Raw genomic sequence first — 27,299 nt, forward strand, 5'->3', positions numbered from 1 at the left:
CTTGCTTGAAGAAATAAACTGAGCAGAGATCAGGGAGACACCCTTCATATATGACATGTGGTGAAAATCTGAGGGACTCAGCCTCTCTTAGGGGTGTTCTAGAGGGTCCTAGCACCTGATTGGTTATAGTTCAAGTTTGTTTTAAAGGACATAGATCGGTTATTAAACTGAGGGCCTATTGCCAGTATAGCAGTGATACACACTGCTTTACTATGATACCGTGGAACTCCCACTTTGACAACGGGGAATGAATCAAGTATGTGAATCTATGGAAGATCCAATACTAGATAAGCAGATGGACCAGTGATCTAACCCATCTATCCACAATGTGTGATGTAGCTAGTCTATCAGCACCGTTCGGACATATGGTGCGGATGGCTGCTTTTGTTTATTGCGCTGCATTGGACTGGTATTCTGAGTTAGGTGACAGTAGGCTATTATGGCACCAGTCTGGCAGCAGCTCCACAAGGACGATGCAGCCACAGAGGGAGCCCACAATACCAATATTCACTGCACAGTATGTGGCACATGCAGCATACAGGCAAAGACCTGTGTAGTTGGGAAGGTTAAAGCACTTGCTAAATCTATCCAGAATCTGGTAGGCGTTTTCCTTTATCTACCACTATCTCTCAGGTGGGTGTTGTGCAGACTGGACAGTCTGGGATGGCTCAAAAACAAACTGATTATTTTAAATCTCTGAACACTCTGGAACTGTCCCGAAAGCTTAATGATGGGGCCACTACAGAGGTAGGGGCCCTGGGCCAGAGCCCAATTTGCCCATGCCTAAGAATGTTTCTGTGTAACTGCAACAAATGATGGACAGAATGCTGAATGATTCAAACATTCTCCCCCAGTCAAGAGATCTGGGTTAAATACATTGTTCTTTTGCCCACTACGCAACCCCAGTTTGGACCCAGCCATATGCAAGTCAGTCTTGTCCCTGTGTCTCATGGGAACAGTCCAGACTGAACTGCCAAGCCAGGTCCTCCCTGGACCGTAAACAAGCATCCTGGGACCGGTTTCAGGGTATATCACCCTTCATCAGCCATACAAGCTTGAATCGAGTGGCACAGTGAGCAAGGCACCCATGTCTGGGAATACCCGTCCCACATAGGCCGAAAAGTGTAACTGCAACAAATGATGGATGGAATGCTGAATGTTTCAAACATTCGCCCCCAGTCAAGAGACCTGGGTTAAATCCATTGTTCTTTTGCCCCCTACGCCACCCCAGTTTGGACCCAGCCATATGCAAATCAGTCTAGACCCTGTGCCTCATGGGAACTGTCCAGACTGAACTGCCAAGCCAGGTCCTCCCTGGACCTGAAACAAGCATCCTGGGACTGGTTTCAGGGTATGTCACCCTTCATCAGCCAGGCTAGCTTGAATCCAGTGGCACAGTGAGCAAGGGATCCACATCTGGGCATACCCGTCCCTCATAGGGCGAAAAGTGTAACTGCAACAAATGATGGATGGAATGTTCAATGATTCAAAAATTCTCCCCAAGTCAAGAGATCTGGGGTAAATCCATTGTTTGTTTGCCCACTACACCACCCCAGTTTGGACCCAGCCATATGCAAATCAGTCTTGACCCTGTGCCTCATGGCAACAGTCCAGACCAAACTGCCAAGCCAGATACTCTCTGGACCTGAAACAAGCATCCTGGGACCGGTTTCAGGGCATGTCACCCTTCATCAGCCAGGCTAGCTTGCATCCAGTGGCACAGTGAGCAAGGGACCCATGTCTGGGCATACCCGTCCCACTTAGGGCAGAAGGTGTAACTGCAACAAATGATAGACGGAATCCTGAATGACTCAAACATTCTCCAGAGATCTGAGTTAAATCCATCGTTCTTTTGCCCACTAGGACACCCCAGTTGGGACCCAGCCATATGCAAATCAGTCTTCACCAGTCACTTTGCCACTGGATTTAAGCTAGCTTGGCTGAAACCAGGGCCCAGGATGCTTGTTTCCGGTTCAGGGAAGACATGGCTTGGCAGTTCGGGCTTGACTGTTCCCATGAGGCAGAGGGTCAAGACTGAGTTGCAAATAGCTGGGTCTGAACTGAGGTGGCGAAGTGAGCTAAAGAATGATGATGGATTCAACCCAGATCTGTGACTGGGGGGGGAGTGTCTGAAATGTTTGAGCACTCCGTCCATCATCTCCTTATGTTTGTTTTGTTCGCCTTAAGTTTGCAGGATATGCCCAGACGTGGGTCCCTTGCTCACTTTGCCACTGGATTCAAGCTAGCCTGGCTGATGATGAATGTTACCCAGAAAACGGTCCAAGGATGCTTGTTTCCAGTTCAGGGAAGCCCTGGCTTGGCAGTTCGGGCTGGACTGTTCCCATGAGGCACAGGGTCACGACTGATTTTCATATAGCTGGGTCTGAACTGAGGTGACAAAGTGAGCTAAAGAATGATGATGGATTCAACCCAGATCTGTGGCTGGGGATTAAGGTCTGAAAAGTTTCAGCGCGCCATCCATCATCTCCTTGTGTTTGCTTTGTTCGACCTAAGTTGGCAGGGTATGCCGAGACTTGGGCCCCTTGCTCACTTTGCCTCTGGATTCAAGCTAGCCTGACTGATGAAGGGTGTTACTCAGAAACTGGTCCCAGGATGCTTGTTTTTGGTTCAGGGAAGACCTGGCTTGGCAGTTCGGGCTTCACTGGTCCCATGAGGCACAGGGTCAAGACTGATTTGCATATAGCTGGGTCTGAACTGAGGTGGCAAAGTGAGCTAAAGAATGATGATGGATTCAACCCAGATCTTTGACTGGGGGTGAGTGTTTGAAAAGTCTCAGCGCTCCATCCATCATCTCATGTGTTTGCTTTGTTTGGCTTAAGTTGGCAGGATATGCCCAGACGTTGGTCCCTTGCTCACTTTTCCACTGGATTCAAGCTAGCTTGGCTGATGAAAGCTGTTAGCCAGAAATGGTCCAAGGATGCTTGTTTCCGGCTCAGAGAAGACCTAGCTTGGCAGTTTGGGCTAGACTGTCCCCATGAGGCAAGGGGTCAAGACTGATTTGCATATAGCTGGGTCTGAACTGAGGTGGTGAAGTGAAATAAAGAATGATGATGGATCCAACCCAGATCTGTGACTGGGGGTGGGTATCTGAAAAGTTTCAGTGCTCCGTCCATCATCTCCTTGTGTTTGCTTTGTTCGCCCTAAGTTGGCAGGGTATGCCCAGACATGGGTCCCATGCTCACTTTGCCACTGGATTCAAGCTAGCCTGGCTGATGAAGGGTGTTACCCAGAAACCGGTTCCAGGATGCTTGTTTCCGGTTCAGGGAAGACCTGGTTTGGCAGTTCGGGCTGGACTGTTCCCATGAGGCACAGGGTCAAGACTGATTTGCATATAGCTGGGTCTAAACTGAGGTGGCGAAGTGAGCTAAAGAATGATGATGGATTTAACCCAGATCTGTGACTAAGGGTGAGTGTCTGAAAAGTTTCATCGCTCCGCCCATCATCTCCTTGTGTTTGCTAAGTACGATTCTGAGCAGATTTTCATACGACAGCAAAGGCACTAGTACCAAAGCACAAACATAGCAGTGTGTCAACATTCAAATTACGTTCCTTGGGCAAACTCTTTACCTTGTTGGTGGAATATCCGGCAGCAGGGTTTTGCTCCTAATGTCCTCAGTGAGTTTCCCAAGCTGGCTGCTGATATGGGCCAATCTGGAAGGGATTTGCAGCCTGGTTTGACTTACATTTTGGATATCTGACTGCAGCATTTCTAGTGCTCTCTTCAGGTAACAAAGGAAGTGATGATGTCGAGCACTGACCACTGAAATGACATAAAAAATGTGCTGCCATCATTTCGGCATCTAGACTAGAGCACAATATGAACTATGCCACATAGCAATCCACCATATTGAAACTGACTGCTGAAAGTCCACACTTGAGCACGTGATTAAGGGGGCTAACTCACCTCTATATTTAGGACTGGCTATAGACATGTTTTGCTTTTGCACACAGCTAATGCTATTTACAGAGGAAGCGCAAACATTAATCCCTCTCAGCCTTCAGTTTTTGTAAGTGTCATTCACATATTAATAAGCACATACCCAACTGCCACTGGTTGATTTTTAGGTCCTTTTAAGAAGTTCGTTGGAATAAGATGGGGTATTTATAACGTAGTATATGCTGCTATCTCAGTGTGAGATATTTTCCAAATGTTTGAGTTTTCTACTTGGAAATGAGGCATAATAAGCAATATTGGCATATAACCCAGCAAATTCTGAATGGTATGCCTTTTTTACACACCCTTCCCCTGATAAATGTCAGATTTTGCCAAAATCTTTCAGGGGAAAAACTGCAAGGGTATGATAATTATCACGCAAGTCGTAATTCTGATCCCTGTGCTAACACTTGTTCAGGGAACAGAATTCAATCTGCACTTGTAGTGAGGGCCTAACTGTTATGCTTGAGTTGTACAGTACAACCTTGCACTGGTGGTTGTTGAAGATCTAAGCATATGTAGGTTTACACCTATGACTGGGCGGAGATGTCCACCCGGAGGTACCGTCCAATTCTAGGTGGAATTCTCTGCCCAGTAGTAGAATTTATGAGTGTACACTTGGCTTACCTGTATTAAAAATAGAATATCCCGATACACTCAAGCTGTAGGCACTACTTCCTAGCTTGCTATGTCTATTGGTATAAAGCCCATTGCTCCTATACTATAGATATACAATCGGAAATGGCTGCCGATTTTAACGTATGGAATGGGTATCTGGGGTTGTGAGGATGCACATGCGATGCAGATAGAGGAGAATAGATTCTACCGCCAGTTATTAGGCATTTCTCTCTCATCCCCACATTTCTCCCTACACTTGGAGCTAGGTATAGAGTATATCCAAGGTATCATCAATGCTCCCCCCTGGCTCTCTGGTGCTCAATTTGGTCCATCAAAGAAGCTGAATTCATATGAGCTGTCATTAGAAACTGACTATTCTGTGCCCGTGGCTTGGCCATTCCATGGTTAAAATATATTAAAAATTACTTTTCGGCACGTGGCTGTGCCTCCCCGTTTGAGCACCCTGAGTTCATCCCAAAAAAAAAAAGAACAGAAAGTGGGTCCAGGATCATTTTTGAAAGCACAAACAAATTAATAGGGAACTAATGGAAATGGCCAAACCCTCAGTCAGAGATTATTGCATTATCCAAGCGACTCCAACAATTGCCACGTATTTGCTATACCTGACCAACGTTTATGAAAGAACACTGTTGGCAAGATTTAGGCTGGGTTCCTTTCGCTGGTCGATATATTTTCCCATAGGACAGTACTCTTCTGACACTGTTGCTGTTTGTCCATGTGATGAGCAAGCTAGTCAAACCATTTTACATTTTGTCTTCTTCTGTCAATTTTACCTGCCGTTTACTAGGAAATTGTTATTATCATTACTGCGCAGACACAAATTCTCTAAGTGCAAAGTGGCCCTCTTCTATTTACTGCAACTAATGTCTGTCATGCAGTTGCTCGTTTTCTGAAGTGCACTTTAGCTAAAAAAAGGAGTTTGCTGTTTTGATATTCTCTTTTTAAAATAATCATTGACCGCATTCCTTTAAGTGTATGTTACTGCTTTCAATTTGTATTCATTAGGCACCCTGTTGATGCCCCTGGAATCAGAACTCTTGAACTGTCACTTTATTCAATGTAAAACAACACAATTAGCTTTTCATGTAAAAATGTGGTCGTCTGGGGCCCTCTGGAAGAAGAGGATTGGCGCAACGCCCTCATGACCCCCAAAACCGTCACAACTTCAGCCAGACTCCGCCTAACCCAACTATATTACTTACACACCGCCTATCTCACCCCAGAACGCCTTTACAGAGCGGGTTTGCGCCCCTCTCCAAGCTGCACGCACTGTGGCCAGGAACCAGCAGATTTTTAGCACATGGTCTGGACCTGCCTTGTCTGGCCTCATATTGGGCTGCAATAGAGTCTGAACTCACACATATCTTGGGCTGGCAGGTTCCCCAGGATCCCTTATGACTCACCCTGGGAGAAATGGACGGCCTAGATGGATCCTGAACTGACGAACTATTCCTGGGGACAGTCATCACAGTAGCCAAACGTGACATTACAGCGACATGCAAAAGACACACAATTGATGGACGGAATGCAGAACAAATCAAAACATTCACCCCCAGTCAAGAGATCTGGGTTAAATCCATCGTTCTTTTGCTCACCATGCCACCCCAGTTTAGACCTGGCTATATGCAAATCAGTCTTGACCCTGTGCCTCATAGGAACAGTCCAGCCCGAACTGCCAAGCCAGGTCCTCCCTGGACCGGAAACAAGCATCCTAGGACCGGTTTTGGGGTTTCACCAACAATGGATTTAGGCACAGATCTCTGTACTGGGGTGAATGTATGACATTCTTCTGCATTCTGTCCATCAAAAGTTCTTTTTGCATTTGTCACCCCGAGTGGGACGGGTATGCTCAGACGTGAGTCCCGTGCTCTCCATGCCACTTGAATCAAGCTATCCTGGCTGAAGAGGGGTGAAACCCCGAAACCAGTCCTAGGATGCTTGTTTCCAGTCCAGGGAGGACCTGGCCTGGCAGTTCGGGCTGGACTATTCCCATTGGGCACAGGGTCAAGACTGATTTGCATATGGCTGGGTCCAAACTGGAATGGCATGGTGAGCAAAAAAACGATGGATTTAGGCCCAGATCTCTCTACTGGGGTGAATATATGACATTGTTCTGCATTCTGTCCATCAAAAGTTCTTTTTGCATTACAGCGACATGGGCACAGCCTAAACCTCCAAAGGTAACCCAATGGTGCCAGGAAGTGGATTGATGCGCCGCGCTGGAAAAAAACCCTATTCGAGGCCCAGGGATGCCATAAGCACAAAAAGGTCTGGGTCAAATGGATGAACCAACTAAATTGATTAGGATTGAGACCTCCCTGTATGCGCGAATGTAAGGTTTATGTGCTGTGGTTGACAACTGATGCGCTCACTTGTATCCATTCAATGCAAATGTATTCCGAAGTGTCATGGAAAGATGATCAAATGTGTCATGCTGCTATTTTGTGTGCTCTTAAAAATCAATAAAATTATTTATCCAAAAAAAAAATGTGGTCTTTAACCTATATGACATGATGCACTAGGAACTTCATTTCTTGGACTGTTATCCCAATACCTGTACTTGTACAAGGAACTGTTTCATTTTTAAATATGTGGTTGTTATTTTTTGTGTGTCTACTATGTAGTTTGTTTTTATCGTGAGTATCTTTTATGATCTGCCTTTGAAAGATCGAATAAAGACAATTTGATTCGATTTGAGTCTACACCCCTTTACACAAGGCAGTATCACTGTAAAGTTACCATGAGTAACTTTACAGCTGGATTTTTTAGGCAGAGATCTCCGCCTCTGCTATGGAAAACTATGAATGAAAAGGTATAGGGAAACAGCATTCACATGTCCTCTGTGACCCTCACACCTGACTCAATAATCAAGGAAGTACATAGGCATAGCCCACATCCTACGCTCCACCCTCTTCCCCCACAGCTCCAGCCTCTGGTATGCAGTCAGCCCCACTCAAAAGTAAGAGAAACTTCACTGAGGAGGAAACAGACTTCTATAACCCTTGTGGTGATCATTACAGGGAACTATATGATTTGCCTCTATATACCCTCTGTGCTATAGATGCTGTAATGTAATTTTAAGAAGAAGCTTTTAGTACTACAAACAGTCTACTATTCAGAACATATTTGCTGTTATAGGCTATATATATATATATATATATATATATATATATATATATATATATATATTCACTGAAAAAACCATAGGTTTCACACATGTTATAGTTAGCTGGACATTTTACTGATAAAAAAACAATGAAATTCCCCCGTTATAGTTACTGTAGGCAACTATAACTCACGCGACCGCAATCCTCTGCTGATGCTAATACTGTATTTAGACACTTATTTGCCCATGTCTTCTTCCATTAAATTTTAGCTATACATATATTACAAATATTTTTTTTTCATAAAGACACATATGTCATCAGCAGAGGATTACGGTCGCGTGAGTTATAGTTGCCTACAGTAACTATAACGGGGGAATTTCATTGGTTTTTTATCAGTAAAATGTCCAGCTAAATATAACATGTGTGAAACCTATGGTTTTTTCAGTGAATTTGCAAGGTTTTTTAAATGCTAATTCCTAACTATAACGTGTGTGAAACCTATGGTTTTTTCAGTGAATTTGTACGGTTTTTTAAATGCTAAGTTACTTTACGCCATTTGTGGCGTGCGCGCCCACTCAACGCAGTTCGTTCCGTGGGCGCACGGTGCGCTTCGCGCACCGCGTGCCCACGTTACGCTAGATGGGCCATGAACGCACGATGAGCTTCGCGCAACGTGCGCACATGGAGGTCATATGATGAGCATCGTTGTGACAGGTAAAATATATGTTTTGTTTAACTCTGATGAGCCATGCACAAAAGGTGACCTTCAGGCACCTTTTGCACACGGGGTGGGGAGAATGTGGATATTTTTTTTTTTTTATTATTATGTCTTACCGTACGCGTACGGTAAGCGTAATCGGCGAAATTTTAGAAAAAATTAAAATTGCCTTTTTTCACTTGGGGGATCGTTGGGGACTCCCTCGACATGGCTAGGTGCTTGGGAGCTGTGTAAACAGCCCCTTTACATGATTTGCACTTTGTTTTTCAACCCCCTGTCAGAGTGCGAGAGAGAAAATGGCGGCCGCCGCTTCCTGGTTTCGACCGATTCGAATGTTTACTAAGATCTAAGGGCCAATCAGAATCGCGCTCGCGCACGCCACCGTACGCGTACGGTAAGCGCACCGTAAGCGCACCGTAAGCTGGCTCAGATATATATATTGATTTAAAGGCTATTTTCTCAGAATCTACTGAACAGATTTACACCAAACCTACAAAAGGCACTTCCTTGACCTGAGGACTACCTCTCTGCCAAATTTCAAGTAATTCTGTTCAGCCGTTCGGGCTGTAGCTGTGTCTAAAGGTCCTATGGAAAAATGCATGGGAAAAACGCGTTTTGGGACCCCCTTTTATCTCAGCCCCCGCTTGACGAATCCCCCCGAGACTTTCAGGGTAGGAGCGGAGCGTAGCGCCCCACCTATTTTGAAAAATTCGCGAGGATTCGTCAACCGGCGCCAAAGTTATTCAAAATAGAATGTTGCGGATTTCCTATGGAAACGTGGTCCTAACTATAACTACCTACTGGCGACCGCCAGTAGGTAATATATATATATATATATATATATATATTCGAACAAGGAACGTCTTAGCCTTCTAAGACTGGTAACGCACTCCGAGCCAATGGATTTCAAAAAAGCTTTATTCCACCATGCTGACAAACCGGTTTCGGTCTTCGCGACCTTTTTCAATGTCAGAGTTCAATTTACAAATATTGCCTTAAATACACGGGTGTTTAGAGACATAGAAAGAAGACTCCAATGTTTCAATAAACATGAATGAAGGACCACTATGTTTATAGATTGTAGCCATAGTGGCCATCTTGGAGTTGCTCATGACCAATAGCCAACATATAGTCCCAAGACCACTAACGTTTTCAACCGAGAAAAAGTAGTCATTATCAATTATTAACATGAGGTTGTTACCAATCTTTTACATGATGTTGTTAACCACTGTAATTACAGTTTCTAGTGTCAATATTTTGACATTATTGTTATTAAGCCCTGAATGACATTTTCTTCTCCTTTTTCTTAGTGGTAGGGCTATATGATATAATGTCATTAATAAAACACCAACATGTACTATATTTGAAGAAAGAAGAAGACAAACATGGAGGTACAGTTAGCTTTACAGTATTATGATAAGTCAAATTAAATTAAATTAGCGTTCCATCTTCTGTTTCAGTTCATTTTCAAATAAGATAAAATACATAATTCCTCCCTATGCTCCATGCAGAGTTGATATTTATTAAATATTATTCCATGCAGAACGAGACTTTTGTAATGTCGTGCACTAGCTGAAGGAGGAAAAGAGGAAAGGAGGAAAAGGAAGGGGAGAAGGGAAAGGTTAGAGTAAAAGAAATATATATATATATATATATATATGAGTATATATATATATATATATATATATATATATATATGTACTTAACAAGAATTCTGCCCCTGTATGTGTTCTTATTATATTATTAACCTATATGTACCCACAGTCCCTCTTCGCTATTTAAACCTGAGGGTGGCATAGTTCTCAGTTCTAGAATATATCTAGATTCTAACTGGCGCAATCTTTTCACCCTATCGCCTCCTCTTTGTCTCACTGGAATTTGATCAAGGTAAAAATAGCTCAGTAGGTGACTATCACTTTGGTGATGTAAAGCAAAGTGGCGTGCGACTGGATAGTTTTTGTTGTTATTGGTGATAGCCCGCATGTGCTCTAACACTCTCTTTTTTGCGGGATGCACTGTGCTTCCAATGTACAGTAGGTTGCAGGGACAGCTCAGACAGTATACTACAAAGTCAGAGTTGCAGTTTAGAAACTTAAGGATTAATTTTTCAGTTGTTCTGCCTGGGACCTTGTATCCTTTAATCTTCTTACTGTTCCTGCAAGCTTTGCATTTAAGGCAGGGGAAAAACCCTCTAATTTCATTTCTGCCTTTCATGCTCTTATCAAAATGACTGTGCACTAATAGGTCCTGAAGAGAGGTATTTCTCCTATAAGTGATGCTGGGATGTTGGGGCAATTGTTTTCCAATGACCATATCTGCCCTCAAAATGCTCCAATGTCGGTTGATAATTTGACGAATTTGAGGAGAATTCTTCGACAACGTCAAAATCAGCCTGGTTGTATCGTCTTGTTTCTCATCCTGTTTCTTTACTAAAAGCAGGTTTCTTTCTTTCTCATCTGCTCTTCTTTCTGCTGCTTTCAGTGTTTTAACTGGATAACCTCTTACACTGAAGCGCTTGATGGCTTCTTTCTTGGATCTTTGATAGTTAGTATCTAAAGTGCTGTTGCGTTTTATCCTCAATAACTCCCCGTAGGGGATGCTATTTACCAGGCATCTTGGATGTTGACTGGTAAAGTGTAAGGTGGCATTACCTGCGGTTGCTTTCCGGTATAACTTTGTCATAAGTTGTCCCTCACTCACATATACCAGTAGATCTAGAAAGGCCACTTCTGAATCACTTATGTTACTAGTAAAATGTAAGTTGTAAATGTTATGATTCAGGAGGTCTAGATATCTTAGGAATTCTTGTTGCGACCCTTTCCAGACGATAAAAATATCGTCAATGTACCTGATCCAGACGGCGATCTTATTCATCCAGGGCTAATTTGCCCCGTACCAGGCCACGTGCTTCTCCCACCAGCCCACGAAGAGATTCGCGTAGCTGGGGGCGAAGCACGTGCCCATCGCGGTACCTTGTTTCTGGATGTACAATTGGTTGCCAAATAAGAAAATGTTATTGTATAAGCAAAAAGTCATAAGCTCTATGATCATTAAGTTGTGTTCAGTGTATTGTATTGATCTTGTTTTTAGAAAGGTCTCGACTGCTTCCAAGCCCTGTTGATGATTGATACTGGTGTATAGACTAGTTATATCCATGGTTACCAACATGTGGTTCTCCTCCCATGGTATGTCGGCAATTTGTTTAATAAAATCAGATGTATCCTTAACATAAGATACTAAATTGCCAACAAAGGGACTCAGTACAGTATCAATCAAAGTTGAGGTGTTTTCTAAGAGGCTTCCTTTGGAAGACACGATAGGTCTCCCAGGGGGATTCTTATCATTTTTGTGCAATTTGGGGATGTGGTAAAAAGTAGGGATAGTGGGATGCTCAGTTTTTAAGAATTCAAATTCATCTTGATGTAAAATTCCCTTGTCCCGCCACTTACTAATTAACTGATAAAATTCTAAGACACTCTCATTATATTGCTGTCTAGAAATTTTATTATAACAGTCCACATCACTGAGTTGTCTGAGGGCTTCCAGCTCATACAGTTCTTTGTCTTGGACGACGACATTACTGCCTTTGTCTGAAGGCTTGATTTCCAGGGATTTGTCCTCCTGCAATGATTTGATGGCCTCACGTTGTTTTTTGGATATATTCTGTAATTTCACCTCTTTGTGATTGGGTGCAGTTCTCAGCTCATCGAGATCTTGGATGACCATTATTTGAAAACTGTCAATCATATCAAATCCTGTTTTAGGAATAAATTTTGATTTTCTTTTTAAGCGACTCTTGCCACTCATTTGCGTCAGATCCATTTCCCTTATTAGGGTTAGTTCTCCACCTTGTACTTCCTCCTGGCTCACTGTTAAATTTTCCGCCAAGGTGTTAATGGTTTGTAATGTTGTTAAATCAGCTACTGTCAATGAACTGGATACGGGATTGGCTTCCTCTGTCATCACAGTTGGTTGCACTTGCCTACCACTGAACATTTTTCGTAACTTCAACTTTCTTATAAATTGATAAAGGTCTATCCTCGTTTGAGGATAGTCCCACTGAGTCGTTGGGCAAAAGGTGAGTCCTTTCTTTAACACCTGTATTTGTGTGTCGGTCAGCTTTTTGTGTGACAGATTGACCACCGTTAAGTCAGACTCTGGGCCTAGTATGCTCCCCTCTTTTTCCTGCTCCTCGTTATTCTCGGTGTGTACTGTTGTTTCTCGGTTCCTTTTGTGCTTCTTTCCCCCCGTCTTGTTTTCCTTTCTCTCTTTCTGGGGGTTTTGGCCTCTGTGTATTCTGCCTCCATGATTGTTGGATGACTTGAAACTCGTCGCAAAAATTTGCCGGCCTTACTTGATTGTCTTGTAATGATTCTGTGAGGTTCGTTACCGGTTCCGGCCTGCCACCACCTGCACCCTCACTCTCAGAATGGTCTGTTTCCAAATCTGATTCCGAAAAAAAAATATATATATATATATATCCAACTCTCTTGAACAAGAGAAAATAGGGTCGCACTCCGCAAAAATACAGGTTCTGTTCTTTATTTCAGCCCATGTAAAGTTTACAACAAATCCCAAAACAAAGCGACGCGTTTCGGTCTTGCCTCAAGACCTTGCTCACGATACTGTGGCTTGGTTTGCATACGTATTTCATAACTGTTTTTTGAAAAAACAAGAGCATTTCCTGTCATGTGACTTCAAGTGCATTATGGGATTTGTAGTTCCCAAAATCAAATTAACATCAGCTTTTGACATTATCAGCATGCTGAAATCATTTACAATATTAAAGGAAAACCACATTCAATATAGTATGTGTAAAACAATATTCTGCAAACCATTTGTGCCACAGTAAATGTTTTTCAATTAACAAAAGTGCGTAATTAATGTGATGCCCAATAGATTTTTTAAAAGATAAAGGGGGGGTTTTTTGCCTCCCGTTTTTGATCAACCTCTTTTATACCCCTCCAGTGGGGTGTGACAATCAAGTATTTCAATCATACTTGTGTCTTTCAAATTTATGTCTCCCAACAGATTGACAAAATGGCACCTATATTATTCACACGGGTCAGCAATAAAGGTAACCATGGGCATGTTTGAAAATAACCAATTGAATAATCAATACATTTCCCATTCATGTTCCAAGCATTACAGACTTCAAAAGACCCCTACAAGGTTCCAAAAGATTCAAAGTTTTAAATCAGTGAGAGTCCATTTAGTTCAGAGGTGGCTGTATAATTCCTCACTTTGGTTGAGCCCATAAGGTGTTAATGTTCTGAGTTTAATGATGTAACGAGATTCCTTTTGGCGTAAGATTTTCTCTCTGTTACCACCTCTGATGGTCAATGGTATGGATTCAATTCCATAAAATTTTAGGAGTTTCCAATTGTTAGTGTGTGATTGATCCATATGTTTCGCCACAGCATTGGATGTGTCTTTGTTTGTTACCGCTCGTGTGTTTTCCAAAATACGTTTTTTTAGTTCACAAGTGGTGCTGCCCACGTATTTCATTTTACATGGGCATTCGATGATGTAAATTGTGAATTCACTTTTGCACGATATTAGCTGTTTTATTTGCCATTTGGAGCCGTTTGCTAAGCAGACATCTTTTGTAGGTTTGGCAATCTCACACACTTTACATTTCTGACATTTTATGAAACCTGTCGTTTTTAGCCAATGAACATCCTTTTTTCCTTTATAGTGACTATGAACTAATCGATCTTTGAGGTTACGAGCTCTGCGATACGTGATCATTGGGTGATTACCAACAAGTTCTTTTACTGTTTCATCCATTTGCAAGATTTTCCAATTTTTTCGTAGTATACTGCTGATTTGTTTGGCGTCATTCGAAAAGTCTGAAATCATTCTAATGGGTTCCTTACCCAATTTGATCTCTTGCTTTGGTTTCAAACAATCTTCTCTCGGTTTCACATCTGCTCGTTTCCAACATCTTTTGATCAGTGTTTTGTCATACTTTCTCAACTCAAATCTCTTTGCTGTTAGACGACTCTGATTTTTCCATTCTTCGTATTCCGTACATATCCTGCGAAGCCTCAAGAATTCCCCGTAGGGTATGCTGGCAATGAGTGACGGTTGATGGAAGCTGGTTGCTTCTAATGTAGCATTGGTTGCTGTGGATTTGCGATGAACAGTAGTTTGAATTTGGCCATTTTTTATATAGATATCAGTATCTAGAAAGGTCACTCTCTCCTGGTTGATCTCAAAAGTGAATTTCAATTTGGCCGTACTTGAGTTCAAGATCTGAAAATATTCAGCAAATTCCGCTTTGCTTCCATCCCAGATAATCAATAAATCGTCTATAAAACGATTCCACATGACGATTTTATTGACATATTTATCATTTTGTGGGTGCCAGGCTACTTCTTTCTCCCACCAGCCCATCACTAGGCAGGCATAGCTAGGGCTGAAGGAAAAACCCATCGCCGTACCCATGTTCTGGCGATAGATTTCCTCCCCAAAGACAAAGATGTTTTGCGTCAAACATATTGAAATCATTTCCAATAACATGATGTTGTGATCATTGTAATGAATGTTTCTTTCTTTTAAAAAGAATTCACATGCCTTTAAGCCCATTTCATTTTCAATATTTGTATAAAGGGCTGTGACATCCATAGTGATGAGATGGTAGCTATCTTGCCAGTGGGTATTTTGCAGGTTGATTAAAAGATTTGTTGTGTCCTTGATGTAAGAATTTAGATTACATACGAAGGGAGCTAGGAAAAAGTCAATATAATTGGCTAAAGGTTCCAACAATGTTCCCTTTGTTGATAAAATTGGTCTTCCCGGTGGTCTTTTGGAGTCCTTGTGTAGTTTGGGAAGGAAATAGATAGTTGCAATTATGGGAAATTGAACAGTTAAATATTTAACTTCAGCTTCATCCAGTAACTTCTTTCTAGCCCAAGACAGAAGTTTTTGATCTAAACATCTTTTGATTTCAGCTGTTGGATTCCGCTTGAGTTTCTCATAATATTCTGTGTCTTTTAATTGGCGATGTGCTTCCATTGCATAGGCATTGCGATCCCAAATGACTATGTTGCCGCCCTTGTCAGCAATTTTTATTTCAATTTGATTGTCTTGCGCTAGACATTTGAGCGCTTCTCTTTCTGGTTTTGATAAATTATCCCTGTATTTCGAGGTTTTCATTTTGTGTAAATCCTGTACAACTGCTTCCTGAAAGAGATCCACTTTGTTTCCAGGAGTTAATTGGGGATAATATTTAGATTTTTGTTTCTTTTCACTTAATCCGGCGCCTAACTGGGTACAAGCTTCCTGTAATGAGATGGTCTCATCATCATTTTCCACGTTGAGGTTCAGTAAGGTTACGTAGCTTTCTGAGTCCTTTGCCGCTAGAGTAGACACTGTTTTATCCATCTCTGTCTCTTTTGTGTTCCATGTGTTCAGATTCTCATGAAAGATTTTTGCCAATTTGATTTTAATGATATATTTATAAAAATCAATTCTTAATTGTGAAATGTCAGTTGATTGTGTTGGGCAAAAATTTATGCCTCGTTTTAATAGGGAAATCTCTGCCTCCGTCATTTGTCTTTGAGAAAGATTCACTACTTGCAATTCATCTGCAGGGATTGTTGTGTTTAGTAATTCTTTCTCTGTCTCATGCTCCTTGTTTGGGCCCCTATCTTTTCTGTTGTTTCGCTTACTTCTTTTGCTTCTTCTCTTTGGTTTCTGGATTTCCAAATTCGTCCTCTTCCCCTGCCTCTGTAACTTTGTTGGGTTGTACGATTTTGCTCCCATTGCCTCTGTTGCAATACGAGGCGCATATCCCCTAAAAAAGACAATTTTGACGGATCCACTGGTCCTTCTAATTCCACATCGCTTGCCTCGGTTGATGTCAATGAGGACAAGCTGCTTGTAGCACCCATCATATCTGAGGATTTGTTTAATTGTTTGAAAAAATCAAATTTCCTGGCAAAAGTAAATATGTGTCCATCTGAATAATCATTTTTGTCCCGTATGAATTTAGTTTGTTTCCTTTTTCTGATCGTTTCTTCATGTCTTTCAATTTGGCTTTCCAGTTCCTCTTTAAACTGAACCATCTCGGGCGTAAGTTTCAAGGTTTGTAATTCTTTTTCCATTTCACATAATTGTTCCTTGATTTTTATTAAACTGATTTCAAGATGTTTAATCAAGATATTCATTAAACCAAGGGATTCATTTAGAATAAATTCGCCCCATTCATGTAGTAATTCATTTGTTGAGTCTTGATTACTGGGCATTAATAGTATCCTTAAGCCACGTGGTACCCTTCGAACTTCCATGTACTTTTTTAATGAAATTAACTCCCAAGACTTATTAATTTCCTTCCTGCTTAATTTTTCCCATGCTCGTAGTTTGCTTTTATTGTCCGTTTTACCCATTGTTTTGGTTTGGGTTTCAGTTGATGCTTCGATATTAGCTTCGAACATTGTGTCCATTAGTTCGTTCCTTTTTGCTTCCCGTTTTTCCATGATTTCTGGATTTGTTGCACTTATTCTATCTGTGTTGTGAGCTTCAGGGCTATTGACTGTTGCCAATGAATATGATGTTCGTTAGCTTCCTTTAACACAAATTAATTCCTTCCACGGATGTCTTTCCGTTTTTTGTGTGTTTATATGCGAATGAGTATACTGATAAGAAATGTATCCCTTTGTTTACTCCGCTCGTTTCGATTGAAACTCCAAGTGCGGTTCTTTGCAGCCTGATACCTCTCCCAGAACTCATGGATATATATATATATATATATATATATATATATATATATATATATATATATATATATATATATATATATATATATATATATATATATATATATATATATATATATATATATTGTTGGAAACAGCCCACTCCCACTCCGCAGGGTGGTGGTGGACCTTCCCGACACAACGGGGTAGCTTGGCTCGAGTGGTCGGGAAACAGGCGCAGTGCTAAGCATACAATATACCCATACAATAACCATGCGTGCATCCGTTCCAAAAACGACTCTACACCGTAAAAATTATGAAAATATGCTTTCTTTATCTTTCTTCTCTTAGTTGCTGATTGGGAAAATAAATAACAATCACAGTATATACATTTTAAATAGTGCAGGTCAAATAAATATTTGCTGTTCTCTGAAATAAATAGGGGTGATCATAAATAACAGGGCATAAATACAAGTGCAATATATACAGACAATTAAATACTTTGAGGTAATAAATACTGTACCAATAAATACTGTACCAATAAATACTGTACACCAACAAGTCCTGTGAACCTATAAATTCAGTGCAGCAATAAATAGACAAGAACTTAATAAATACAGTATCCCCAATAAATAATTAGAAGTACACAGTACACTTTAGGAATCAGATGACACTTCAATCCTTAAGGGCTGATTTGGCCCAGGTACAGCTTGTAGGGTGTGGAAGGCTTGAGGGGGGGCTACTCCCTGGCTGAGGCAAAGGCTGAGGCCTAAACTGAGGTAGATAAAAAGGGGGGAAATTCCAATGCCCTGGCTTCCCTTCTCCACACAACCTCTCTAGGTCAGTCCCAGTTCACCCTAGGCACAGTCAGGTGGGTTTCAGCACCTCCCTAGCCCCTTAGAGTAGTCTCTCAGGTCTCCACAGGGCCTTAGGCGCCCTCTACTCCACTTACTGCCCTTTTCTGATGTTCCGGCGCCGCTGGAGTCGTGTCGACGCCGTGAGGCGGTTCCGGTTCGGTCTCGGCGGCCTCGGCACACTGTCAGTTCTTTGACGACGCCGGTAGGCGGTTCCGGTCCGATGTCGGTGGCCTCGGTTCGATCTCGACCTCCGATTCGACGGCGTCGGGCAGTCTCCACACGATGTCGACTTCGGGCGGCTCCGGTCCGATGGCGCTCTCGGCTCCGATGACGTCGGCCGGCCTGGCCTCGCTGTCGACTTCCGGCGACTCCGGGGTGCGATCCTCACCCCCGACCTCCGGTGTTCCTCCTTACAGGTTCCGGGCGACTCCGGAGTGCGATCCTCACTCCCGACCTCCGGTGCTCCTCTACCTCGGTCTCCGACGACTCCGGAGGGCGGACTTCACTCCTCCGATGACGCCGCTCGCTCGACCTCGGTTTCACCTCCCTCTCGACCCTTGGTATTCCTCTCGACCTCCGCCGGCGCCCTCTTACGACCTCAGGCGGCTCCGGGTACGACGTCTGCTACCTCAGTCAGCGCCGCTTCTTCACCTCGGGCTCCAGGTCTTCGGCTACTCGACGCCAGGCTCCAGGGAAACCAGTTCTCAGGTCAGAATCTTGCTGCTTTCTTGGTTCTAAGGCCTGTTCCTGCTGTCCAGGTCCTTAGGATGGTTTTCTTCTGACTTCTTCCCACACAGGGCTATAGGCTGGGATCCATCAGTAGGGACAAGTATCAAGGGTGGGTTTATGGACCCCACTCCAGGCACAAGTTTCCACCCCTGCTGCTTCACTCCTTCCTCCTTCACTGTTGTGCTCCTCTCTCTTCACCAGTCAGGTGCCAACTGCCAGCTCCAACTGCCAACTGCCTCTCTTATCCTCCCAACATTCTAAACGGTTTCCAACTGTCACACAGTTCTGGAATCTCCTGGAAGGTTCTGGAAGGTGCTGGTAGGTTCCAGTGGATGCTGGTGATGTCATGGGAGGCCACCATTTTGTGCTTCAGGCCCTCAGACAGAAGTTTCAGGGGTAGCTAAAATGGTTCCCTGAATCTGTGGCAACACGAAAAATGAAAACAACTGAGGGAAAAAGGGCCAAGTCCTACACAACCCCCTTCCAGCCAAAAGCCAGGGTAGACCGATCAATGCCTTGATGGTCTTCCCTGCTTGGGGCGAGAAAAGGTGGACGCAGGCCCGCAACGGCAGGAGCACCCGCAAGTTCTCCTCCGCTCTGGAACCCCATGGTTCCCTAACTAACCTCCCTGGACCAACAAAACCACCCCACGGGGGTTCCCTAGCTAGTTGTGGCCAGGACCGGCCCCTGGACCATCCAGATGTCTTTGGCCCGGGTGATCTCGCGGAGTGGGGGGCAGTAGCCCCAGGCCTGTAGTGCCCGTTGACCACTCCGGTCCTCCTCCTTGCAGTCCTAAACTGCCTCTGGTCCTTCCTCCTGGGTTTCACACCCTTAGGCTGACCAGCCTTCAGGGGCGAGGCTCTCCTCCCCCTAACTCTCCTTCTGGGGTTCTTCATCCTTCCCTGCGAGGCACCCTCAGACCAACACTTCCTCCTTAGTCTAGGGCCTTGACCCCTCAACTGATCCTTCAACCTAGGGTCTAAACCCTTAGGCTGAGTCGGTGCCCGAGGCGAGACCTTCCTCCCCCTGCACCCCCTTCCAGATTTCAGCACCCTCCTAACGGGAAAAGTACCCCTGGAAGTCAATTTCGGGGGGACCCGGTTAACCGAGGCCCCACCCGCCAGGTCAGGCAACCCCTGAGCCTGGCATCCCAGCCCAGGACCTAAACCCTGAAACTGAGCCAACCCCAGAACCTCAGGCGCGCTGGTTACAGTCGCCCTGGGTCCTCCTGACACTAGGGGCTCCCCTGCACTGGATGGCACTTCGGGACAGCCTAGGCTCCCAACCTGGGGCTCCCTTGCGGAACTCTCCAGGCCCTGAGACTTCGGTTGGGGCACCTCGGGACACCTCCCCGTCTCACGCCTTCCTACAGATAGGTCGTGAGGCCCTACAACCCTCTCTCCCTGGGACCTAGCTGGGCTATCTGCCACTTCTCTCACCTCGCTGGGTTGGAAGATCCCTGCACTACCCCCTTCAGGTTCACACCCCAATGCCTCCTCAGACACCCTGGTGATGTCTTCCTGGGGTAAATATACTTCTAGCTCCTGTGAAGCTTCTGGTATGCTGCCACCAGTGTCCTCGCTGGACACACTCATCTGGAGGGCACGCAGCTTCATCTCCTTCATCCAAAGCTCGTGCGCCCTCCTTTTCTCCTCCATCTCTTTCTCCAGCCTTGCTAAGTCCCATGCGAGCTGTCTTTTCTCCCTCCGGTCTGTTAACTTCCTGACTTGGGCCACAGTGTACGTGTCTAGATTTTCTAGTACAAACTCCATCTTGCCCACTCAGGTTAGAGGACAGGTTTTGTGCAGTAACAATGCAGGGGGGTACCTTCAATAATACCTCCTCCCACCACCAGAGTAAATTTGGAAAAAACAAAAACTCACAATTAGGAAGGCCGCTTTTGAGAAAACTCCCGGTGTAGGCCTATGGACTACCCACAGTTATTGTTGAGTATATGTAGGCACAGCTCTATCCCACCGCTGCCACCAATTTATGTTGGAAACAGCCCACTCCCACTCCGCAGGGTGGTGGTGGACCTTCCCGACACAACGGGGTAGCTTGGCTCGAGTGGTCGGGAAACAGGCGCAGTGCTAAGCATACAATATACCCATACAATAACCATGCGTGCATCCGTTCCAAAAACGACTCTACACCGTAAAAATTATGAAAATATGCTTTCTTTATCTTTCTTCTCTTAGTTGCTGATTGGGAAAATAAATAACAATCACAGTATATACATTTTAAATAGTGCAGGTCAAATAAATATTTGCTGTTCTCTGAAATAAATAGGGGTGATCATAAATAACAGGGCATAAATACAAGTGCAATATATACAGACAATTAAATACTTTGAGGTAATAAATACTGTACCAATAAATACTGTACCAATAAATACTGTACACCAACAAGTCCTGTGGACCTATAAATTCAGTGCAGCAATAAATAGACAAGAACTTAATAAATACAGTATCCCCAATAAATAATTAGAAGTACACAGTACACTTTAGGAATCAGATGACACTTCAATCCTTAAGGGCTGATTTGGCCCAGGTACAGCTTGTAGGGTGTGGAAGGCTTGAGGGGGGGCTACTCCCTGGCTGAGGCAAAGGCTGAGGCCTAAACTGAGGTAGATAAAAAGGGGGGAAATTCCAATGCCCTGGCTTCCCTTCTCCACACAACCTCTCTAGGTCAGTCCCAGTTCACCCTAGGCACAGTCAGGTGGGTTTCAGCACCTCCCTAGCCCCTTAGAGTAGTCTCTCAGGTCTCCACAGGGCCTTAGGCGCCCTCTACTCCACTTACTGCCCTTTTCTGATGTTCCGGCGCCGCTGGAGTCGTGTCGACGCCGTGAGGCGGTTCCGGTTCGGTCTCGGCGGCCTCGGCACACTGTCAGTTCTTTGACGACGCCGGTAGGCGGTTCCGGTCCGATGTCGGTGGCCTCGGTTCGATCTCGACCTCCGATTCGACGGCGTCGGGCAGTCTCCACACGATGTCGACTTCGGGCGGCTCCGGTCCGATGGCGCTCTCGGCTCCGATGACGTCGGCCGGCCTGGCCTCGCTGTCGACTTCCGGCGACTCCGGGGTGCGATCCTCACCCCCGACCTCCGGTGTTCCTCCTTACAGGTTCCGGGCGACTCCGGAGTGCGATCCTCACTCCCGACCTCCGGTGCTCCTCTACCTCGGTCTCCGACGACTCCGGAGGGCGGACTTCACTCCTCCGATGACGCCGCTCGCTCGACCTCGGTTTCACCTCCCTCTCGACCCTTGGTATTCCTCTCGACCTCCGCCGGCGCCCTCTTACGACCTCAGGCGGCTCCGGGTACGACGTCTGCTACCTCAGTCAGCGCCGCTTCTTCACCTCGGGCTCCAGGTCTTCGGCTACTCGACGCCAGGCTCCAGGGAAACCAGTTCTCAGGTCAGAATCTTGCTGCTTTCTTGGTTCTAAGGCCTGTTCCTGCTGTCCAGGTCCTTAGGATGGTTTTCTTCTGACTTCTTCCCACACAGGGCTATAGGCTGGGATCCATCAGTAGGGACAAGTATCAAGGGTGGGTTTATGGACCCCACTCCAGGCACAAGTTTCCACCCCTGCTGCTTCACTCCTTCCTCCTTCACTGTTGTGCTCCTCTCTCTTCACCAGTCAGGTGCCAACTGCCAGCTCCAACTGCCAACTGCCTCTCTTATCCTCCCAACATTCTAAACGGTTTCCAACTGTCACACAGTTCTGGAATCTCCTGGAAGGTTCTGGAAGGTGCTGGTAGGTTCCAGTGGATGCTGGTGATGTCATGGGAGGCCACCATTTTGTGCTTCAGGCCCTCAGACAGAAGTTTCAGGGGTAGCTAAAATGGTTCCCTGAATCTGTGGCAACACGAAAAATGAAAACAACTGAGGGAAAAAGGGCCAAGTCCTACATATATATATATATATATCGACACATCCCTTTCACAGAAAGGCGACGACTCCCGGGTGAAAGGAATTTCGAACACTTTATTCCAGATATTGGAGACAAGCTGGCAATTTTGCTATGAATCACTCGCCCTAGTCCTTACTCATTTCGGCTTTACCTTCCAGCATTGATAACAGGTAGGCGTCCATCAGACAGTTTTAGGGGTCACGTGCTTTTTTGGCCCAGGTTGGGCTTCCTGATTGGTCCATACTCCACCAATTACAGTGTCCATGTTTGACGAGTGCATTTTAAACATATAAAAGATTTCTTGAAGACTGCAAAATTTGTAGATTGTTTATCGATGTTTAAAATGTTCAATTTACAGTAAATATTTGTCATGGACCATGTTTAAAAATGCGCTGAATAAAATTAGTGAAGCAAACATGGCATCCGCAATTTCCATCTCCAAGTGCGTGATTGGAACCTTTCGCACCAGCAAGCAGAATAAAATATCCTGCTTGCATTCCTTGCCCACCTCTTCTTACATTTTATCTTGGGTACAGTCCTGTTTACTTTGTAGAGAGAGGCAGGCGAGTCAGGCTTCCTTGACATAACTCCATCACCCAACTTCCTCATTTAAAGAGACCCTGACAGGCCGGCTTTGTCGTGCAGCAACGAAGAGTCCTGTTATTTATCACCCCACATCCCTTTCACAGAAAGGCAATGACTCCAGTGTGAAATTAATTGCAAGCACTTTATTCCAAAGACTGGATACAAGCTGGTAATTTTGCTATGAATCACTTGCCCTGGTCTTTACACGTTTCGGCTTTACCTTCCAGCCTTGATCACAGGTAGGCATCCATCAAACAGTTTTAGGGGGGTCACATGCTTTTTTAGCCCAGGTTGGACTACTCGTTTGGTCCATAGTCCACCAATTACAGAGTCCATGTTTTACGAGTGCATTTTGAACATTTAAAAGGTTTCGTAAAGACGGCAAAATTCATAGATTGTTTATCGATGTTCAGTATGTTCACATTGCAGTATATATTTGTCATGAACCATGTTTAAAAAAGGCTGAATAAAATTAGTGAAGCAAACATGCCATCCGCAATTTCCATCTCCAAGTGCGTGATTGAAACCTTTAGCACCAGCAAGCAGAATACAATATCCTGCTCGCAACCCTTGCCCACTTCTTCTTACATTTTATCTTGGGTACAGTCCAGTTTCAGGACTGTACCCAAGATAAAATGTTTCAGGCAGATTTGTAAAATAATATAACAGGCTGGGCAACACTACCATTTTTAACAGAGCAATATGACCCATGACGGATAATGGCAATATTTACCTGAATCCCATTTGAGATCTGATAGATGATATTGCTGTGGTAAGATTGCCATCCAAAATATATTTGGCAGAGTGGTAAATGTGAATACCTAGGTATTCGGAAGGATGACGGCTGCCATGGTATGGGCACTCTGCTGACCTTGAGTTTTTGGGTAATGGGTGTGCGGGCTAAATGGGTATAGGCAGGACTTCCTCCAAGTGACCCTGAGCCCTTACAGCCTGGAGAACCACTGTAGGATCTCTGCAACAGCACACGGTACATTATTGACGTCTCTTAAATATAATAACAGGTCATCCACATAGAGTGACAGTATGCATTGGCCATCGGCCAAGCTAATTCCCCAATACTCTCCTCTTCCGCGCAATTCTGCCGCAAGTGGTTCCATCGCTAATGGGAATAACATAGGCGAAAGGGGGCATCCTTGTCTGGTGCCTCTATCTATTGGTACCGACTCAGATATTGGTTGACCGATGAGTATCCTGATGAGAGGTTGTGTACATAAAAGCCGTGTGAGGTGCAGGATGCATGCCCCGAATCCGTATTGGTGGAGGACCGAGAATAAGTATGGTCATTTTAGTGAATCAAAGTCTTTTTCCAGAGCAAGTCCAGAGCTGTGGTGCAAATTCCTGAAGTCGGAAGCACCGCCGTATGTTTAATGAGGTATTGCTGGCCGGCACAAAGCCATTCTGGTCAGGGTGGACGAGAGACGGCACCAGAGGAGCCAGCCGGGCCGAAATAATACTGGCTAGAATTTTGTAATCAATATTGAGCATTGCTAGCGGTCTGTACGACCCCACTTTCGACTTGTCTCTGTCGGGTTTGAGAAGGGAAATTAGAAGAGCCTCACAATGCAATACCATGAGGATAGAGGCAGAGAGTGCGGCATCGTACACTGATTTCAACTGTGGCAAAAGGAGTGCAGCATAGGTCTTGTGAAATTCAGTTGGCAGTCCATCTGGACCAGGGGACTTTCCTGTTGCTAATGCGTGGATACATGCGTGTATTTCTTTTGGTGTGATTGATTCACCCAGTTCTAGCCGCTGCTCTGGGGTAAGACGGGGGAGTTTAACCACGGTGAGAAACTGTTTGATCTCCGCCAGTGGGGCTTCAATTGTTAACCTGTATAGCTCTGAATAGTGAAGTGTGAATTCGATATGTATCTCTGTTTGTGCATAATCCAGCCTGCCTTCCGGTGCGCGGATCACTGTTATGGGTGTCCGGGTTTCCGCCTGTCGGATGAGCCAGTCCAGTAAACGTCCTGCTCGGTCCGCAGCAGTATGTGTGCAGGCTGAATGTAACTTGTAGTTTAGGCATCTCAATCTCTCCAGTGGAGAGTTCAGTTCCATTCTTTTGGCGTTAAACTGCATTTGTATTATTGGGGATTCCACCACCTGAGTTTCTAGGTAGAGTAACCCGTCTTCCACCTTCTTGAGATCAGCTTCTATGGATTTCCGTAGACCTATTTGCGTGTTTAGACTGTGGCCTTGTATAACTACTTCAAAAGCGTTGAAATCTATAAGACACTGTGTGTGTGTTGTCGCCGAAGTAGTTAGTGATTGCAGAGCTTAGGGCATCGCGGAATGGTTGGTCTTCCAAAATCTCAGGCCCTATGCGCCACCTGGGAATGATGGCTGGGGCAGTATCCCATGACATTCGCAGGTATTGCCAGTTGTGATCTGAGTGAGTCCTACCCATGTATTCAGTCTTGGTCACTGCCAAGATAATCTTGTTTGTGCAAATCAGTCTGGCCAGTATTAAGTAGAGCCATGCGAACAAGAGTAGTAAGAGTATACCCTGTCTGTGGGATGACGCCGTCGCCATATGTCTACGAGTTACCAATGTGCCATCCATGTATTCAGTGCTCTAGCGGCAAGTACTGTGGGTGTGCCAGGAAGTGGGGGAAAAGAGCGGTCAATGGCTGGGTCCATCACACAAATGAAGTCGCCACCCAACAACCAGGGCAAACTGTGCCAGTTAGAAAGTTTGTTAGTCAGTGTGTCGAGGAAGGATGACTGGTCTATGTTTGGTGCATCTAAGGAACCTAGTAGGATATGCCTACCATCTAACCGGCCCTTCACAAGTATGTACCGGCCCCCAGCACCAATAACTGCTTCATCGACTGCGAAGGGGTGCCCGACTTGATCCAAATGAATGCACCCCGGGCAAATGCAGAGTAACCAGTGGCGTATATATGTCCTCGCCATCTCCTCTGTAAACGCTCTATTTCAGGTGTTGTGAGGTGTGATTACTGCAGGAGGGCTATGTGGGTCTGATGTCTCTTCAGGTTGGAATAAATTGGGGGGGGGGGGGTCGGGGGGAGGTATGTAGTCCTCCCACGCCCCCTGGCGGCCTCTTTGTCCCCTCGCCGACTCCCTCCCCACCGCTTACCCGGCGTGTCAGGGTGAGGGGAGGAGGAATGTTCTAATCTTTTTATTTGTGTTGCAGGCAGAGTTACATGGCGATCCAGAGGCGGAAAGGTACTCAGAGGTACCCTCTTCAGGAGCACAAAGGGTGCTGAGGCCGAATATCCCCAGGAACTCTGTGCGGTGGACCCTGGGGTGCGACGGCGTGGGGGGGGTGTGAGTTATACGGTGGACCAATGTTTCACCGGAAGTGGGAGGGGCTATCCCCTCACCACAACCGCTAAGCACAAATTGGCTAAGACCACGATGCAAGTTGGCCCATCAGGTGGTAGGCCGCGAGGGGCGGCTTGCCTTTGGATTGCCTGTAAGATAACCCACCATGTTGGCATATTTGGCATGCTAATAAACCTGCAGCAATTTTCTCCACCAAAAGGTTGTTTTGTCTACTTATTTATGCTACCTGTATGTTGCTGCGGGAGGCCTGGTGAGTGTGGCCGATATTGGCACTATTACGACCTTCAGGTTCCTGTCATTAGGAGGGCTGATGATAGCTCCGGTTACTGTTTGGACAGCACTGTGATCCTGCTCAAAGGGTGCCCCAACGGAGAGATGAAGAAGGGAGCACCAGCCTCAGGGGGTTTTCTATGATCGTAAAAGGTAAGACATATGCTAAACTATTCAAAGAAGGAAGGTCTATGTTTAATTTGACCAGAGCTTTTTTATTATTTTCATTCATACAGAGGACACTGGGCATAATATGGTAAAAAAAAAACAGTTAGTTTGAAGACATTGTCATTTGGATTTAAAAAGGACAGTTTAGAGACCACAATTACATTAACCTATAACCCATGTACCTAACTTTTTTTATTTTTTTTTTATTTTTCAAAAACCTTTATTGAAAGATTCAGCATAACCAGCATACAAATCTACAGCAAGTCAGAGCATCATGCATGATGAATCAATTGCATAGCACAACACCAGAGGAAAGAGACCGATCAAATAAA

The 27,299-nt window shown here is 44.8% G+C and overlaps 1 protein-coding gene across 1 annotated transcript in view; it reads right to left on the bottom strand.

Moving 5' to 3' along the window:
• Nucleotides 1-27,299, bottom strand: part of LOC146776319 (polycystin-1-like protein 3) — a 729,731-nt gene that overhangs the window by 429,510 nt on the left and 272,922 nt on the right. Inside the window, exon 17 of the mRNA XM_085639623.1 lies at nt 3,589-3,781. Within this exon, the coding sequence (XP_085495749.1) occupies nt 3,589-3,781 (193 nt within the window). The remainder of the gene's footprint in view (nt 1-3,588; nt 3,782-27,299) is intronic.

The sequence above is a fragment of the Triturus cristatus genome, chromosome 12, assembly GCF_964204655.1.
Source record: "Triturus cristatus chromosome 12, aTriCri1.1, whole genome shotgun sequence".
NCBI lineage: Eukaryota > Metazoa > Chordata > Amphibia > Caudata > Salamandridae > Triturus > Triturus cristatus.